This window comes from Phyllostomus discolor, chromosome 5 (genome assembly GCF_004126475.2).
Source record: "Phyllostomus discolor isolate MPI-MPIP mPhyDis1 chromosome 5, mPhyDis1.pri.v3, whole genome shotgun sequence".
In the NCBI taxonomy this organism is placed as follows: Eukaryota; Metazoa; Chordata; class Mammalia; order Chiroptera; family Phyllostomidae; genus Phyllostomus; species Phyllostomus discolor.
In genome coordinates this window covers 127,689,049-127,709,536 of record NC_040907.2, presented here as the reverse complement: position 1 = coordinate 127,709,536, position 20,488 = coordinate 127,689,049, and the positions used below count along the sequence as shown (strand labels likewise).

At 36.8% G+C, this 20,488-nt stretch overlaps 1 protein-coding gene and 1 long non-coding RNA gene across 2 annotated transcripts in view; one reads left to right on the top strand and one right to left on the bottom strand.

Annotated features, from left to right (window-relative positions):
• Positions 1-20,488, top strand: part of TET1 (tet methylcytosine dioxygenase 1) — a 98,840-nt gene that overhangs the window by 59,807 nt on the left and 18,545 nt on the right. Inside the window, exons 3-6 of the mRNA XM_028513131.2 lie at positions 453-2,772; positions 5,856-5,946; positions 6,468-6,561; positions 17,018-17,229. Coding sequence (XP_028368932.1) covers positions 453-2,772; positions 5,856-5,946; positions 6,468-6,561; positions 17,018-17,229 — 2,717 coding nt within the window. The remainder of the gene's footprint in view (positions 1-452; positions 2,773-5,855; positions 5,947-6,467; positions 6,562-17,017; positions 17,230-20,488) is intronic.
• LOC118500821 lies at positions 3,979-8,870 on the bottom strand. The gene is made up of 3 exons (XR_004903406.1): positions 8,814-8,870; positions 8,759-8,765; positions 3,979-3,996 (listed from the first exon to the last, which is right to left on the bottom strand). It is a non-coding gene; the product is annotated as an uncharacterized LOC118500821 (long non-coding RNA).

Here is a 20,488-nt window from a genome sequence, read left to right as displayed (position 1 = left end):
ACCCTTTTACAGTGGAGTGATGACTAGATGAAAGTTTCTTGGTTGGAACCTAGGCACAAAGATGTTCATTTTGTGTTAATCAAACAAGTTTCATACTTATGAGTTATACATTTTCTGTGTGTTCTACTTTAGTACACTTTGCATTACAATATGACTATTGCCCATCAATATTCATTGTACAAATTTAAAATAATTTTTTTAATTACTTTGGAAAAACATACCAAATATACCTAGTTATTAACTAACAGTCATGTGATTATGAGAGTTTCCACATTTTTTTCTTTCTCTCTACACACCACTTCTTGGTATTTTATGATTTCTCTGGACATGTAAAAGTGATAGTATCTTCTCTAGGGCTTCAAATGTACTTTCTCTTAAACTGTAAAATCCCTATGACTCTTATTCAGATATTTAAATGGATAATAAGAATATTTCCTGTGTTTGTCTTACAGGCAGATACTACGAACAAACCAGTAAATGGCCCCAAGTCAAAGTCCATGGAATACAGTAGATATGGTCAAGGGGAAGAAAAAAGATTGGAATTGAACCTACAACCCCCTGAAAATGTAACTCAGAATGAAGAAGGTATGACAGGTGTTGAAGTGGAGAAGTGGACACAGAACAAGAGATCCCATTTAGCCGATCAAGTCAAAGGAGGAGTTAAGGCCATTGTGACAGAAGCTGAAAAATCGAAAACCTCTGAAGATGACAGAAAGAAAGTCCTACTTACTGAAGTCCTTGAACCTCAAAACTTGTTTGCACAGACTGTAAGAAATGGCATTAAAAACGTATATTATTTACCAACTGAAACAAGTGTGTCTTTTAAAACCATCAACATTGAAGAATTTGGCAAGGCATTTGGAAACAGTTCCTGTAAACTCCTGAAAGACACTGCAAACCATAACAATGCCATGAGCTCTATTGCCACTACTGCAAGCTGTGATCATCTGAAGGGGAATGCTTCAGTCTTCCAGACGCCTGGCTCTAACTCCAAGACCGTTGCAGATCCTACAAACGTCAACGTGTATAGTCATACCAGTGCACCCGGTGAACCTGATCAGCCAAACTCTCTAGAAAATTTACCAAGTAAAGAACCAAAACTTGAATCTCCAGTTCAACCAAATCTTCTATTCCTAATAAAAGACAGGACATTAACGCTAGAGCAAGTGGTTGCTATAGAAGCCTTGACTCAGCTTTCAAAAGCCCCTTCACAAAATTCCTCACCATCCAAGTCAGAGAAGGATGAAGAAACAGGGCAGAAGACCGCTAGTCGGCTTAATAACTGTAAAGCTATCATCTGTACAGTAAGAGAAGACCTCCAAGAACCAAATGTACAAGGGGAACCTCAAACCCTTCGTCACTGTCCATCTTTGGAAAAGCAAAGTTCAGGCAACACAGTGCTGTTTAATGGCCAAACTATCGTTTCCAGGTCCCATAGCAGCTCAGCTACTAACGAAGCATCCACAAAGTCACAGGAATATTCCACAGTGGAAAAATCAATATTGTTTATTTTTCCAAATTCAAATTCTTCTGTAACTGAAACCAATAACAGTGTAGCACCAAATAGAATTGATCTTGATGGTTGTTCCAAGGATCTGCATCAGTTGCCACCAACAAATAATAAACCGGGACTCGGCAACCAGTTGCTGGGCAGCAGTAAAGAGTTGAATTCAAAGGATGATTCGTCATGTCAAGATATAGTTCATAGCAAAATCGAGGAAGATGTGGCTACACAGTTAACACAGCTTGCATCTATAATCAAATGCAGTTACATAAAACCAAATGAAAATAATGTGGAAAGTACAACGGCAAACCTTGCTGAGTATAATGTACAGCACACATACAGTCAGGAGAAGGGCACAATACAGCAGAAAGCACCTTCGAATGTACAAAATAATCAGAGCTCACAACCAACAAAGCAGAAGAACACAACCCAGAAAAAGACAAAACCTGCCCCACCAAGAGATAGGCGGAAGAAGAAGCCTGCAGCTGCAAGTTCTCAAGAAAATGACCAGAAAAAGCAGGAACAGTTGTCACAAGAGTATAGTAAGTTACATGACATTTGGGTGGCATCTAAATTTCAAAGATTTGGTCAATTTTGTTCTCACGATTTTCCTGTTCTGTTGGGAACAATTCCTTCCGGAACCACAGTATGTAAACCACTGGCTCAAATAAGCTCAGCATCAGAACAGAAAAAACTATTTCCTCCAGTAGCTCAGATAAAATTTGATCGACACTATCCTGATTCACAACAGGAAAAAATGGTGGTTGACCCATTGGATTCTCTCCCTGTATCCCAGTTAATAACAGATTCCAATGGACAGTCGTTTACAGAAAAAGTTTATATTTCTCAGGTACAGCCAACAGTGAATGTCAATCAGAATGCTCATCCTTTACTCCAGCCCTCCTCTCCAACTAATCAGTATGTCAATGTGATGTCTGACAATGACCAAACACAGCTCCAGCAGGACGATAACCACCAACGTATGTATCAGAGAGTGCCGGCATTGCCTGGCTTCTCTCAGGTGACCTTATTGGACACGGCGCAAATTCTCAGGAATGTAAATGTAGTATATTCAGGTGGAATTGCAGTGGTTTCTACCAAAAGCGAAGAGGACGTCTGTTTATCTAGTGTTGGAGCGGCAGAATGTTCCCCAGTAAACAATGCACAGAAAAATTTTCATGATTATGCCATGAACTTCTTTACTAATCCTACAAAAAACCTGGTATCCACAACAAAAGATTCTGAATTGCCGACCTGCAACTGTCTTGGTAAGTGCCTGTGGATGGTGTGTGTGTGTTTTTCTTCATTACCTGCATGAATTGCTTTAACTTAATGACCAAACCAAGTTTGGTTTATATTTTACATATGGCATTTTTGCCCTACTCATATTCTAGCTAAGACGGACTACATAATTCTACACTAATTTCCCCAGATAAACTGGAAATTCAACTCATAATTAGGAAACTTTCTCAAGTGAAAAGTTTGCTGATGTCTCTCAACGCCAAATGTCTCTCTAGTTCTTTATTGTCATATTGTAAGAGTAAATTCCCTTAATACTTTATTACAGTTTATTCTTCTTGTATTCAAAAGAATTTTAACCTGTAAACTTTTTGCTTTAAAATGTTTTTGTTGTGACATATAACATGCACACAGATAATGTAAAATATATGTACAACTTAACCAATAACCGTAGAAAGTACCTGTGTCACTGATAACCCCAGCCAACTGGCTTATTTCTTTTTTCAGTACCTAGTGCTTCTATGACCTGCAATATAAAGGGTATGCCTCTGTATAAACAAATTTGTAATTCTGGCCAGTTGAATTTGCAAACCTTTTGGAGCTTTAAAATATTGTTAAATCATTGATTTCCTATTTCAAGGAACAATAGTAAAGAGTTTTGTGCAAATAGCTGAGTTGTGTACCAGTTTCTAACTCATGTGTTTGTATATTTTGTGCCTTAGGAATCACTGAAAGAGAATATACTGAAACTAACAAATAGAAGTTTTCTCAGGGTTTAAAAACCCTGTTATATCTTGTGACAGTATAAGAGTTCGGCAACTAGTCTTTCAAAGTTACTGAGTATCTGCAGTGGATCCAGAATTGTTTTAAGCATTGTCACTTACATGTTTTTCTATAATCATTACATGTGAGATTATTATACTCATTCTGTAGGAATAGGAACTTAAAGAAAACAATGAAAAATAGGTTCACTCAGAAATCATCCCAAGTGGGACCACTACAGCTAAGGGTAAATGATTTCCATGGAGGTATTATGTTCTAGCAAAATAAGGATAATTATCCTCTAGATCATGGTTCTTCAAATTGTTCGCTATTGGCATTTTAAATGGAATAATTTGGGGTTTTTTTAGAGATTTTCTTTATTTTTAGAGAGGGTACAGGAGAGAGGGAGAGAAACATCACTGTGCGGTTGCCTCTTGAATGCCCCCTACTGGCCTGCAACCCAGACATTATGCCCTGACTGGGAATTGAACCTGCAACCCTTTGGCTCACAGGCCAGCTAGCGCTCAATCTACTGAGCCACACCTAGACAGAGTAATTCTTTGTTGTAGGGAGACTGTCTTAAGCATTGCAGGCTGTTTAGTGGCAATCTTGGCCTACACACACACACACACACACACACACACACACACACACACACATACACCCCAGTTGTCACAACCAAAAATACTGTCCAAATGTTCCCCCAGAAAAAATTAACCCTGTTAAGAACTATGGTTCCAGATCACCAGTAGTAAGTTAAAATCTATTAATTATATGTTGCTTAAGAAGCTATAGATCTTAATCCCGTTATATTTGGTGTCCAATCAAAATGGTTCGATAATGACTTTTGATATAGCTGGATATACCATGGCCAGAAATGCATTCCACAGTGATTCTAGTTAGACATGATTCTAAGAGACCAAGCTAAAAAATACTGTTTTCTAACATATGTGTAATTCACATTCATAAAAATTTAAATGGTACAGAAATATGATGCAAAACATCTTCATACAGTCTCGTTCTCTAAAGACAACCTCTGCTATAATTTTTCTATATGAATTAACTTTATACCAACTGTTAAAATATTTTATTTACTTATTTTTAGAGATAGGGGAAGGGAAGGAGAAAGAGCAGGGGGAGAAAAATGTACAAAAGAAATAATCAGTTGGTTGCCTCTCACAGATCCTTAACTGAGAACCTGGCCCACAACCCAGGAATGTGCTGTGACTGGGAAACAAACCTGCCACCTTCCAGTTCATAGGCCAGGGTTCAATCCATTGAACCACACCAGCCAGGGCAACATTATACTGATTTTAATATTGTTTAAAATTTTACAAAATATAAGCCTTTTAAAACATACTATTTTAGTGATTTGCTTTTTTACCTTAAGGATTTTTAAATTTACCCTGGCTAGTGTAGCTCAGTGGATTGAGCGCAGGCCTGTGAACCAAAAGGTTGCTGGTTCAATTCTCAGTCAGGGCATATGCCCGGGTTGTAGGCCAGGTCCCCAGTAGGGGATGTGTGAGACACAGCCACACATTACTGTTTCTCTCCCTCTCTCCTTCCTTTCCCCTCTTTATAAAACTGAAAATAAATAAAAAACTTTTAAGACAGAATCTAAAGTTTAAAAAATTTCTTAAATTTTTAATGCACCTGAAATTAATACAAATAATATTGACTATCAACTGTAATTGAAAAAAAGAAAAATAAAGTTTACAAATTCCTTAGATTTTTTCAGTGTTTGTAAATATTCTTGTTTTGATAGCTTCAGTGTTTTCCACTATATAAACATGTCCTGATTCATTTAACTATGACTTATTGACAGGTGTTAAGGGTATTTCTCTTTGTTTGATATTTCAAATATTTGTAATTAGAAACATTCTTGTGTACATTTTGCTTTATAAACATATAATGTGTTACCAAAGAGTAGAATAAATTCTTAGCAGTGCAATTTTGGCGTTCAATTAATGGGATTCTGAGGCCATGTTTTTAAAATATATCACTCTTGGATAAATTTTAACTCTGCATTCTAATTACTAATAGGTTTTTTAATACGGGAATAAATATTCTTTTTTAAAAGAATAAATATGACCCACATCTTAAAATATTTTTACCTCTCTGGTTTTGGGAGGAAGAAAAAATTAGGAAGAAAAAATTAGCAGAATGGAACAGGAACAAGTTAAATTCTAGATCCTATTGCCCTAAACTTTAATTATGAAAGCTTGCCAAAACCTTGTCAAGATTCATTGTTCTGAATGGGGCGGGGGGGGGGGGGGAGTAAAAATAGCTCTTCCTTGCCCCTACACAGCTCTGTAAAACTTTGGGTCTAATAATCTTATTCCTTCCACAGATCGAGTTACACAAAAAGAAAAAGGCCCATATTATACACACCTTGGGGCAGGACCAAGTGTGGCTGCTGTCAGGGAAATCATGGAGAATAGGTGAGGAAATATGCTTCCTTGTTAAAACCATTCCTTATTGTGGACCCGGCTCAAGGCAGAGAAGTTCTCTCTGTGAACCAACACCAGGTGAACAGAACCTGCAGGCATATGAGCTGGATGTTTCTGAAGGCCCAGGCAAAGAATAGTTTCCTGGCGTCCCTGCTGAACCAGTTACCACATGAGCCGTTGGGCACTCAACAAGACACTGACAAAGCAAGGCTGTCTCTGCTAAATTAAGAAATATTCATTTTTTTATTGTTGTAAAACAATGGTAGAATAGTTCAAATGCCCTCTGTCAACACCATTATACATCCTTTTTGTCTGTCTTGGAGCCAGGCTCTTTTAAGGAGAAGTAAACAAATGTCTAACAAAATATCTGCCACAGAAAACTAAATGTTTAACAAAAATAAATGCTGAGGAATGTTTGATTTTTGTGCTTCTGTAGATTGTATCTTGTACACATTAAGATGTTAAAAGTGTGTATTGGAATTAATTTCCTTTTCACTGTGTTTTGTACTCAGGTATGGGGAAAAAGGAAACGCAATACGGATAGAAATAGTAGTGTATACTGGAAAAGAAGGGAAAAGCTCTGATGGGTGCCCAGTCGCTAAGTGGGTAAGTATTTTGTATTGGATTCAGCTTCTTTAAGAAGTTCTCAATCGAAAAACTGTTCATGGCCAAATGTATATTCTTAGTAGGATATTCACATCCATAAGCATTTAACCAGTTTATTTGGAATTCTTGACCATAGAATCATTTAATATCCCTGTGCTCCAATATGATGATGATCATGATGATAATAACAATAATGAATAAATAATGAAAATTACTACTACCTTAAATTACATATCAGGCACTATGTGAAGAATATGACATTGCCTCATGAATCCTCACAGAGGGACGCTATTAGGAATTAGAAAAGGAAAAGGTAAAAGCCATTATTTTTATATCCCTTCAAAGAGAAACATTAAATGCAAAATGAAGATAAGGTTTGAGTCCAGGTATTCCTGAAGTAAGATAATTGCCACAATCTTACCTGCTCTAGTAGGCTGTGGTTTGGTTACTTTTCAGCCTTTGAATGTGGTGGCAGTGACGATCAGTGTGCTCAGGTACGGGTAAAAAGGAAGTTCAGGAAGGACAGAAATAGTCATGTATACCAGAAAAGAAGGTAAAAGCTCTCATGGGTGCCCAGTCACTAACAGTGTAAGTATTTTGTATTTACACATTTTTCAAAATGGATTGTTCCATTTTGAAAATAGAACAAGAGTTGGACACTAAACAGATACTGTGTTGCTTCAATCTGTTTGAAGAGCATAGTCTTGGTAGAATACATATAAGCTCACAGAAGTGGAGTACACCTTGTTTAGATACTTATCTTACTTCGGTAAAGTGTAAAAATCTTAAGTGTACAGGAGGAGTTCTTCATATGTATAACACCTATCCAGGTAATGATATAAATCATCCTAGCATCCCAGAGGGTTTCTGTGTGTTCCCTCCCAGTCAACAACTCCTCATGAAGATAACTACTATTTTGACCTGTATTACTATAAAGAGCTCCTGAAGAAATTGACTCCATATAAAAAGAATCATATATATGCCCTCTTGTGTATATCTCCTTCCCCTCAACATTTATAGAATGTGGATTTAATGAATTGTGCAACAGCCATTTGGAAACTCTAATTGACTTGATAGTGGCAGATTTGTACAAAGATGGTGGGGGAAAGACAGAAGCCTGAGTCCTTGGTGATACCATTGAAGCTACCGTACCATCCCAGGCCTTCTTAAATCTGGATTTCTTTACCATGAGATTTTTTTTTTTAAGATTTTATTTATTTATTTTTAGAGAGGGAAGGGAGGGAGGGAGGGGGGAGAGAGAGAGGGGGAGAGAGAGAAATATCAATGTGCAGTTGCTGGGGGTTATGGCCTGCAACCCAGGAATGTACCCTGGCTGGGAATCGAACCTGGGACACTTTGGTTCCCAGCCCGCACTCAATCCACTGAGCTATGCCAGCCAGGGGAGATTTTTTTTTTAATTGTAAGTTCCACCAGTTTTTAGATGAGAAGAAATTGGCCCAGAGCCACATCAGCCATCACAAACACAGTTTGAGACTAGGCTTGGTGAATAAAATTTCCTAAAATGCTCCCCTCGAAGTCTAAAACTTCTCCTAAAATGTCTGTGAATGGCTGGGGTAGGGCTCGGGGTTGGTGGCTTGAACTGTTATTTCCTCACTTCATAGACTGGCTTCTTTACATGCTATGCAGATTTTCACACTATTTTCAACTAAGCTATGAAAGTTGAGTGCCCTCTCAATTTCCACAAAACACCCACTCGTACAAGTCAACCTCCACGAGTAAGAGTTTTGGTGAATCTATGTCTAAATAGTAGCTGCAGTGGTCTTCATTTTATTTTATTCACTTATTTTGCAAAGGAAACAAACTTAATTGAAAATATTTCAAAGTAAGAAATAATATATAAGTTTCCCATTAGTGTTCCATTGATTTTTATAGAAACTCCTTTAGGAAACTGACCATTAGTGATAAAAGTTGCAAATGTATTTCCTCAGTTTGTCATTGTTTTTTAACTTGCATGTTAAATTAAATTTAAAAGATGAAGGAGTTCTTTCATCTTTTCTTCCAGAGCTTTAGCATATTGTATCCTAATTTTTAAAAATCTTTACCACTTGTATCTTATAAATCATTCTCCTGTTTTCTTTTTCGTTTCTTAAGATTTTATTTATTTTTTAGAGAGGGAAAGGGAGGGAGGAGAGAAATAACAATGCCAATGTGTGGTTGCCTCTCACATGCCCCCTACTGGGGACCTGGCCGACCACCCAGCCATGTGTCCTGACAGAGATTCTAATGGAAACCTTTTCATTCACAGGCCGGCTCTCAACCACTGAGCCACACCAGTCAGGGCTCTCCCATTTTCTTTTTGTGGTAATTAATGACTTCATTTTTTCTGACACTTAGCTATTTTATTCATTTTGTGTGTGGCTTGTTAGTAACAACTATTTTTCCAATTGATTACCCAGTTATCTTGTTTGTTTTTTTCCTACCAATTTGTATTTGTTTATATTAGAAGATTTTTTATTCTGTTACATCAGTGTTGAGTGTCTACTATATCAACATCAAACTTCTCTAAGTATTTAAGTTTTATAATATGTTTTCATATGTGATAGAAGTAATTCCTCCTTTTAAAATTTCAGAAATTTTTGACTACTATTGCCCTGTTTATTTTTCCATGCGAGTTTGTAATCACCTTGTCTCATTGCAAGAATAAAGTCCTATTGGTATTTTTATTGGAATAATACTACACAGAGAATTTGGTGAATTTGTATATTTTAAAAAATATTTTTATTTATTCATTTTTAGAGATCGGGGAAGAGAAGGAGAAAGAGAGGGAGAGAAATATCAATGTGTAGTTGCCTCTCAAGTGCCCCATACTGGGGACCTGGCCCACAACCCAGGCATGTGCCCTGACTGGGAATTGAACTGGTGACCCTTAGATTTGCAGGCCAGCACTCAGTACACTGAGCTACACCAGCCAGGGCAATTTGTACTTTGTTGATGTTTAGTCTCCCTGTGCTACCTATTATACCTTTTAATTTGTTAACAACTTTTGTCCTTCAGAGTCTTTTAAAATTTTGTTTCCATCGAGTTTACTTATTTGTTGTTTTCCAATTTATCTCTTTTGTGTATCTGAGATGTACAATTATGTTATCTATTTTCCTTTTCAAATTTTATACTTTTAATTTAGTTCATTTAATACTTAGTCTACCAGACTACCTCCAACTTTATATTTTTTTATGTATGGTGTCCTTATCCTGTTCCTGTCTTTAGTATAAACCTTCCAGGGTTTTCTGATGAATGAGATCATCAGGGAAGGGTGCTCTAGAAAGGGAAGTTTTTTTGTTTGGTTTGGTTTGGTTGGTTTTTTTGTTTTTGTTTTTGTTTTTGTTTTTTTGGAAAGGGAACATTTAGGCTGAGATCTAAGTGAGGAAAAAAGAGCTAAGTCTGCAAGAATACCTGCAAGATTGTAGGAAGGAGTATTCCTGAGCAAAGAAAACTGCAAAGGTCATGGAAGACAGTACATTTTTAGTAATCTAAGGGGAGTCTTGAGGTTGAGGAGGTAGCGAATGGAACCGGATGAGGGTAAAAAAGTAGCTAGAAACCAGAGCATGTACGGTTGGTTTCATAGGTCATCATGAGGAAATCGGGTTTTAGTTTACAAACAACATGAAGCCTGTAATATATTTTAACTAGTGGTATGGTATCTATTGATTTGTGTTTTAAAGAGACCATTCTAAAAAGTTAATAGAGAAAAACTCTAGCTACTTGCTGCTGAACAAGTTACTTCAAAATTCAGTAGCTTCATAAAACGAACATTTATTATCTCAGAGTTTTTATAGGTCAGAAATCTGAGAGTAGCTTAGCAGGGTGCTGTTGGAAGTTCCCTCATGAAAGTGTAGTTCCTTGAAAATTTGGGAAGCCTGTAATGGGGTGCAGCCCCCACCTCCTATGTCATTTACAGGAGCCTTTAGTTCCTTGATGGCTGTGTGCTAGAGGCCTCACTTCCTTAAAAAACTTACAGTACTTTCTCATGTCATGGCAGCTTGGTTTCCTCCCAGAGGGATGTCAATCCAAAGATAGTATGGATGAACCCACAATGTCTTCTTGACATTGGCCTTGGGAGTTGCTGCACCCATAAGTCCTATTCCATGTAGGAGGAGACTGTGCAAGGCTATCAAAACCAGGTGGCAGTGATCATTGGGGACACCTTGGAGCTCTATATGTTGTCTTCTGCACTAAATATCAATGTGTATAGGACACTGCATTGACTTAGTAAAATATATCTATCTTAGTCCTACTTAGTCCTACTCAATATACCTCATACCTAATTACATCTTGTGAATCTTATTATACAAAATAATGCTATTAAGCATTAACATTGTTTTTCATATAATATATTAACAGAAAAGGTCATGAATATAAATGTAAAATAACAAGGTAGGTGGATTAAGTTTTGGGACTTTGGATAAACGTTCCATCCTTTCAAACCTCCTGTAATGTAATAACAATCATTGCACTGTTAGAATTTTGGTTTACACTTCTATTTTTTATGAAAATATGTATGAATTCTGCAACTTAAAGATTTTGGTAAACAATGTTCTGTTTAATTAATCTTTTGGTTCAACTCTTCAGCAGTTCTTGGGTACAACAAAAAAGAGTATTTAGCATTTTCCATGCAGCAACTGCAGCAAAATTACTTATCTTTCCTTTTGCAATATTCAGATTAATTAGAAGATTTTGATATATAATATGTATCTGGCAGCTTTCACAAATACAAAAACAATCCAGTGATAAGGAACTAAATAAAGCACAGTCGCTAAGCAACTTATTGGACATTTTGATATTTACTAATGACAATTCAAAAGTATAATCCTGATAACAAAACCAAGAATTCATTCCATATGTCTGTGCAAAGGAATGAAATGGGTCTGAAGTGATTGTGTATGTTTGAAAATCATGTTAATCAAAATTTATTTTTTGCGGCCCTGGCTGGCGTAGCTCAGTGGATTGAGCGCGGGCTGGGAACCAAAGTGTCCCAGGTTCGATTCCCAGCCAGGGTACATTCCTGGGTTGCAGGCCAGAACCCCCAGCAACCGCACATTGATGTTTCTCTCTCTCTCTCTCTCTCTCTCTCTCCTCCTTCCCTCTCTAAAAATAAATAAATAAATAAATAAAAACACTGTTTTAAAATTTATTTTTTGCAAACTATCTTATTTAATATATTTTTATTGTTCCTTGTCAGTGTCTAGAGTAATGCCCTGCACATAGCCAATACTTAATAAGTTTTTGTTGAGTGAGTAGATATGGAACTTAAATAAGAATATTTAATGTATTTTAAATTTGAATTGGTATCTAGAAATAGTAGTGTTGTGGTATCAGTTACTAGGTTTTTTCTGAGGCATGAGAAACTTTTGAGTATTAGAACTAATAGTTCACTAAAGTTGTTCAACCTAAACTTGAACTTTTTTTTTTTTTTTGATGAGTTAAATGAAAAAGTGTGAAAGAATTAGCTTTCTCAATAGTGTGCATAGTTTTTAGGACTTGAGAAACAGATTATTTTTAACAACACCAGGGCAATTAAGCCTTACATATGGATGCTTTATGCAGGAACAAAATAAAAAAGGGGTAAGAGGAAATAATGATCACTTATTTTAAACTAAGGAATCTAATTAACATTCAATAGTGGATTGCATTGCCCCAAATTTACTTTTATCTTGCATAGTGTACATTTGCTATATAATTAATATTAAACTCAAACATTGTGTGATTTTATGTACATTTTTCCTCTCTCTGTGCAGACGACTTTGTTAATACCTGTTGAAAAAATACAGTGGTTGAATTCTTTTCTAATTTTTTGTGCTACATTTGCCCTTTTTTTATTGAAGGAGAGGTTTATTGTTTCTGTTTATTTTTATTGATTTGAGAGAGAGTGAGAGAAGAAAGCAGGAGTGGGGGGAGAGAGAGATTTTTTGTTCCACCTATTTACTCATTCATTGGTTGATTCTTGAAAGTGCCCTGACCAGCGATTGAACCTGCAACCTTGGCGTGTCTGGACAACACTCTAACCAACTGAGCTACTCTGCCAGGGCTGGCTTCTCTTTTCAAATGGTCATACACAAAATAGCTATCAGCAAATTCTGACTGGGCAGCACAACTTTCTGAGCCTTTCCCCCACATTGTTTTGCCTTTACTCTTAACAGTGCTTTGTTCTTTTTCTTGTAATCTTTCTTATATTTGTCAGGGTCTAGTTATCTTGTTACTCAGATTTTGGTGGAAAGGGTGATCTAGTTTGTTGGATACACTATGCCCTATTAACTCTGCTCTCCCCAGTGGAGTGTTTGGAGCCTTTGGAGCCATGGCAGGAACAGGAAGGAGAATTCGAACAGGCTGCCCCGAGAGCCCCTATGCCAGAGCAGTTCACACCAGGCACCTGTTGATGGGTCTCCTCTGTAGTATCGCATACAAGTGAATATGTTTAGCCTGCTCTGGTCAGATGTTGGATCAGGGTTTTGGGGTGAGGTGTAAAGGAAGTCAAGGTATCCAAATAGTTTCAAACCATTGTACGTGGATTCATACAATGTCATCTTCAAAGACATTTCCTTTCTCGTTTCCTTTGCTCTGAGGTTCTGCCTAATAGCTGACTTGGTTGTTTTGGCCTGTACCATGGGGTTGCTTTTTTCTGTGCCCAAATTTGGCACTTCTTTGTATATTACCATGTCAGTGTAATAGGGGGAGTACCCCGCTGTCGTGGTTTACTCGTTTGGTTTGGTGGCTGTGTTATGTTGCTAATGTGAGAAAACCAATTTATGCTTCAGTGATGAAAATTAAACAGAAGCCAAGAAGTGGATGCTATCTGTTGATGTTCAACTGACTTACATTTTTTACTGCCTGTTTTTTGTGATAAAACATTTTTCTTCACTGAAGCCTATTGTCTGCTAATGCACCATTAGAACTACTTTTATGTTAGCTTACCTTAGTTCATTTTTAAGAGAATTTCTTTTTTAAATATATTTTATTGATTATACTATTACAGTTGTCCCATTTCCCCCCCTTCACTCCCCTCCACCCTGCATACCCCCTCCCACCCACATTCTCCCCCTTTAGTTCACGTCCATGGATCATATATATAAGTTCTTTGGCTTCTACATTCCCCATACTATTCTTAACCCCCCCTCACCCCATCTATTTTCTACCCACCATTTATGCTACTTATTCTCTGTACCTTCCCCCCTCCCCCTCCCACTCCCCTGTTGCTAACCCTCTATGTGATCTCTGTTTCTGTGGTTTCTTTTCCTGTTCTAGTTGTTTGCTCAGTTTGCTTTTGTTTTTGTTTTAGGTGTGGTTGTTAATAATTGTGAGTTTGCTGCCATTTTACTGTACATATTTTTAATCTTTTTCTTGGATAACTCCCTTTAGCATTTCATACAATAAGAGCTTGGTGATGAAGTCCTTTAACTTGACCTTATCTGGGAAGGACTTTATCTCCCCTTCCATTCTAAATGAAAGCTCTGCTGGAAAGAGCAACCTGGGATGTAGGTCCTTGCCTTTCACGACTTGGAATACTTCTCTCCAGCCCCTTCTTGCCTGCATGGTCTCTTTTGAGAAATCAGCTGACATTCTAATTGGCATTTTAAGTGTGATGTGTCTTGGTGTGGTCCTCTTTGGGTCCATCTTGTTTAGAACTCTGTGTAATATCTGGATGTTTATGTCTCTTTCTTTCACCAGATTAGGGAATTTTTCTTTTATTACTTTTTCAAATAAGTATTCCATTTCTTGCTCTTCAGCTGTTGTTTCTTGGAATTTAGGAAGTTGTAAAGAATTAGTCCAGACCAGCCATTCATATAAAAAAGTCACTGTTAACAGCTGTAAGGTGGGTGGGACAGAGCCTCAGGGGATCTCCAGTTCTAGCCAGGTTAAAGGAATCTCACATATGGCATCCACCTGCTCGCTCTGTGGCGGGAGAGTTCAGAAAAGGGACAATAGTGTTTTTTTACCCTTCTGTCTGGGAGAAATCTGTCCCCCAGCTCCTGTCTTGTTTCCAGACACTTCAGTTCTTTCCTGTATGGTTCTGGTACCTTTCAAGCTGCTAGCCTAGAGCTGGAGCTCAGAACAAGTGAGTCTAAGTCAGTCCATGTGTACCTTCTTTAAGAAGAACACTTGGGACTCCAGTAGTTTCTTTCACCAACTCAATTCCCACTGGTGTTTGCAACCAGAAGTTCCCCTGGCATTGGAACCCTGGGCTGAGGGCCCTGGTGTGGGACTGGGATTCTCCACTCCTGAGATACCCTTCCCGAATTTTTATCCACCACATGTGGATGTGGGACCAGCCCATTTTGCATTTCCACCCCTCCTACCAGTCAGATGGATATATTTTCATTAATTCCATAGTCAGACATCCATTCACCTCGATTTTTGATGGTTCTGAGTGATGTTTGTTCAATAATTTAGTGGTAATTTTGATGTAGTTGTGAGAGGAGTTGAGCTGTGTTTACCAATGCCCCCATCATCTGTCCTCTGTTGTGTGTGTGTGTATGTGTGTGTGTGTGTTTTTAAAGACTTTATTTTTTTAGGCAGAGGTGAAGGGAGGGAGATAGAGAGGGAGGTAAACATCAGTGTGTGATTGCCTTTCGTGTTTCTCCTACTAGGGGCCTGGCCTGAAACCCAAGCATGTGCCCTGACTGGGAATCGAACCAGCTACCCTTTGGTTTGCAGGCTGGCACTTAATCCACTGAGCCACAATGCCCAGTGCTCCAGAGGTCTTTTATAGGTCTTTTACTCTGACTGCTATGGAAAAAAACCAAAATACCAAAGTGGGTGGCTTATAGACAAAAAATTATTTGCCACAATTATGGTGTTTGGAAGTCTGAGATCAGAGTGCCAGCACAGTTAGAAGAGGACTCTCTTGTCTTTCTGTCTTCATGTGTTTGAAGTGGCTAGGACGCTTCCTGGGGTCTCTTTATAAGAACACTAATCCCACTCATCACAGGTTTCCACCTATGACCAAATCACCTCCCAAAGGTCCCACCTTGTAACATTTACAAAAACATTGGAATTTAGGACTTAATGTGTGAATTTTGAGTAGACATGGATATCCATGTGATACTAATACTGAAGCAAGTTATTGAAACTAGATTTAAATTTAGATACTCATGCTTTTTCTATTCTCTGAATTTTCTATTCTCTATTCTCTGAATTTTGTATTCTCTGAAGGAAATTTGAAAATATGTTGGCAAAAGCACAAATACAATGGGTGAATAAATAGCATTTTAGCATTTTCCATACGAAGAATGGATCGATACAACTTTGTTGTAGCCTTGACAGCTTGAAAATTGTTATAATTTTGTTTGATACAATATATATTATTCTGCACTTAAGCTTTTTTTTTTAAACAAGCAAATGTATTCTTATTTACCTGTAAAGGATATATAAATGTAGGTTAAAAATGTTAATGTAAATCATTGTGTTTAGGAGGAAAGTCCTAAAACCAGCTCTACTCAGGGGCTGCCTTGGCAGCAGTGGTGGTTAACTATCTGCAGTGACAGAAGAAAGTTCTGCTGGGTAACTAACATCCTGCGAAGTTTCATTTAAAGTTCATGTAATATTATTTTAGCCAAAAAAGTGGAATGTTATGCTATTGGTCACTCGATTTTGGTCTCAGGGGCCGGCAGTTTTATCAGTTACTGATTACATACTAATTAATGTGGCCAGTTTTTCCTTATAAACTGGTACAGGGAGGGAGGTTTAAACAGAGGTGGATGATTTCATGTTGTGTTGACATTTTTATGTAATTGTTTTTATAACACTAGGACTATTGATCAGTATTTTGAATACTTTTTAAGTCTTTTGCACCCTATGGGTATGACATAGTATATGTTATGTGGATAAATATTCAAAATTGATTGTTGTGTTTTACATTCACCATGTCAGCTGGATGCTTTAATCTCATGATAAAAAGGGGGTTTGAAAATCCCAGCAATGCCATGGAAAGGAATCATAGGAACATTTCTTTATATGTTCATTATTCTATTTAGTAACCCGTTTCACTCAAGGTAAAGATCCATAACTTTCCTGAGATGCTAAATTTGCTTGCTCAAGTTTATTTTTGATGTTGGGAAGCCTTGGTTATTTTCATCTAGCTAGATGTGTCCCGTTGTGACATTTGTGTAAAAGCAGTTAGGCTCTTTTCCACAGGATCCTCTGTTACCTCTTTTGCAAAACTGTATCAACAGTGAAATAAACACAGACTGCTTTGGCCTGCTTTTATAAATAATAACCACATATCACAGATTTCTGTTCTGCCTGTGCTTAGTGAAGTAACCCGGGACACTGTGTGATGAGTTATGTGGAAGAAGGTAACTGAAGGTCCTCTGGGCTTCAACATTTTGGGAAACAGTGATTTTAAAAGATAAAATTCAGTATTGCAGAGCTGTGAGAGCAATATACATTGTATTTGACTTTAGGTTTTCTCTTTCCCATAAATGAATGCATTCTGCTTCTGCAGGTTTTAAGAAGGAGCAGCGATGAAGAGAAAGTTCTCTGTTTGGTTCGGCAGCGGCCAGGCCATCACTGTGCCACAGCCGTGATGGTGGTACTCATCATGGTGTGGGATGGCATTCCTCTTCCCATGGCAGACAGATTGTATACGGAGCTTACCGAAAACCTAAAGTCATACAATGGTCATCCCACAGACCGAAGATGCACTCTCAATGAAAAGTAATCATATCTGTTTTTGTACTGTTTTAACACTCAGACCTCTATTTATAATGTTAAATTGTTAATTAATGACCAACTGCGTATATGGGAGAACAAGATTTTAAATATTGTGCAACTAAATAGAATAACCTTTTCTTTAAAGAGACACATGCTTTCTTAATGAGTTAAGACAATTTTAAGATATTCTCCATTAGAATATTCTTTTATTACTTCTTTCTTTAATATCTTACCCTACTCACCTCAAGAATCTGCAGGAGAGCTTTTTTTTCCCCGTAAAGGGAAATCCTCCACAGGGAATTGAACCCCTTTGCCTTTCCTCTAGCCGTGTCCGAGGATATCTGTTTTCCTGTGGTTTTGCCCATGAATATGTTGTTACCCTGGGGTTTTTGCCAATTTAACCAGTTCACATTTGATTTTGTGTTTTTCATATTATGAATGGGAGCATTTCTTAATATTGTTAAGAACTATTTGCAATTTTTGTTTGTTTTTTGTCAACCATCTTCATAATTATTCCAGCCCATATTTCTACAGGATTGTCCACTTTACACAAACCTACTCTTACATATTGGGACTATAAACCCTTTGTGGCATAATTAGTGAATGCTTTTAACAGCTTACCTCTTGTCTTTTTTACTTTGGTAATGTCATCTTTTGCAAAAAAAAATTTTAATCTATCTTTAACCATATTTGTGCCTCAATTTTGAATGGTATTTATGGACATTTTTTATCTCTCAACTTATACAGTAATTCACCCAATGTTTTCTTTTACAACATTGACATCATAAATTTTTTAAAATACAAATCTCTCCTGTATTTAAAATTTACGCTACTCAATGGTAGGAAGAAGAGATTCATTTCTATCATTTTTTCCATTTATTCCAACACTACTGCTACTTTAAATGCATTAAATGCTACTGCTACTTTAAATGCATTAAACGCTACTTAAATGCATTTGAGTGCTGTACCATTGTCCTGCCCTTTCAGGTACTTAGTATCACATTTCTTATATTATAGAGGCTTTCTATTTTAATATTTGGTAGTGCTAGTTTGCCATTCTTACTCTTTTTTCAAGGCTTTCTTCATTATTCTTTTTTTCTTTGTGCTTCCAAATAAACTTCATAATAAATTGTGTAGTTTTAAGATAAATCTAATGATATTTCTCATGGGATTACATTAAATTATAAATGGACATCTTTATGATATTGAACCTTCCTATCCCAAAACATGGTTTTTCTTTCCACTTGTTCAAGTTTACTTGTGTGTCCTTCAGGAGTGATTTGTGTAGTTTTCCTCAAATAGCTCACTCTTTTTTTTTTTTTTTTTGAAAAGAAATGTCATTATACAAAATATAACAAAAATATAATATCATTTCCTCTTTTCCCCAAACAATATACCTATGAGAACATTCATTGATACTTATATTTTCATTAAATTTTTTTCTTACCTTTTCAATGGCAACAATTATGTGTACATCTTTTTTTTAAATTGGTTTTAGAAAGAGCAAGTGAGTGAGAGAAAAGTTGATTCATGTTCCACTTATTTATACGCTCATTGGTTGGTTCTTGTATGTGCCCTGACCAGGGACGGAACCTGCAACCTTGGCTATCAAGAAGACACTGACCAACAGAGCTACCTAGCTACGGCCTGTGTACATAATTTTTTTTTAATATTGGGAAAACATCAATATGATTTTTTTATTGTTGTTTTAAATCCTTGCCGTAGGATGTTTAGTGATTTGAGGGTGGTGGGGAGGAGATGGAGAAGGACAGAGAAAAATAATGTGAGAGAGAAACATCAATTGGTTTCCTTCTGTACACACCTCCACCAGGGATCCAACCCACAACGTTTTGGCATAAAGGGATGATGTTTCAGTCAGCTGAGCCACCCACACAGAGCATTAATGTTTAATTATCTTGTTATGTGGATGCGGAATAAAAATTAACATCTTATACAAAGACACTGCTCTAATGGATAAACATATTGCCTTATTTAATCTTCTCAAGAATTCATTAATTCTATTTGACCCAATATAGATCTAGCATTTTAATTATTTACAGAAAATATCCAAGAATTCAATGATCCCTTATATACCCCTTGCATAATTGTTAATAGCTTGTTACATGTTTACTCATATACACGGGTACACATAAACACAAACATGGTGGTATTACTCATTTTTAATATTTTTTTTCTGGATTATTTGTGAGGCAGTGAGTGGTACACTTTATACATTTTCCCCCCATAAATAATACTTCAGAGGGTATTTCCTAAGATATTCTTTTACATAGCCCCAGTACAATAATCAAAATCAGAAATTTTTACTTTGATTTTAAAAATTAGATAAAATTATCTAACTCAAGTATTATGTTTCCCAATTTTATTTTTTATAGTAATTTTCCCTCCACAATGGATGGATTAAATTGTGTTGTCTTTTGGTCTCTTAATCCTTTAATCTCAGTTCTTGGTCTTTCACTGCAGGGACAGTTTTAAAGGGAAAGAATCCATTTTGTAGACTTGCTCAGTTTTGGTTTGCCCAATTGTTTTGCCTGATTCAATTCTGTTCAGGAACTACTGACGGGAATAGTGTACTCGATCCACAGGACGTAAAAGTTAGTTTGTCCCCTTTCAGTGATGTCAGCTATTTCAGGGATTTTACACAAGCTCTTTTAGGTCTTTCATAGTTCCTATGTGTTTAATTTTTAAATAGCTGTCAATAGTTAAACTATATTTTTCTCTGATTCCCATGCATTATTTCAGTGATGCTTTAAATAAGTCATTTTGCGTTTTGACAACTTTAATTTCCTCTGCAATTTCAAATGAACCCCTTTTATCCCACTTGCATCCCATTTTTCTTCCTTATGAAGTAATTGCAATATTTTGTCCCTTTAAACATGCTTCCATCTTTGTAAGGGGATTTAGAGGAAGTTTGAATATTTGAACTATTCCTCCTTTTTTTCCTTCATAGTGTCTTGAGTGATCCTTTTTGTATGTCTTTTTGTATTCAATGTTTTGTTTTTTTGTGTTTTTTTTAGATTTTTATTTATTTATTTATTTATTTATTTATTTTTAGAGAGGGAAGGGAGGGAGATAGAAAGAGAAACATCAATGTGTGGTTTCTGGGGGCCGTGGCCTGCAACCCAGGCATGTGCCCTGACTGGGAATCGAACCTGTTATGCTTTGGTTCGCAGCCTGCACTCAATCCACTGAGCTACGCCAGCCAGGGCTCAATGCTATCTTATATTAGGCTTTTTCCTGAGGT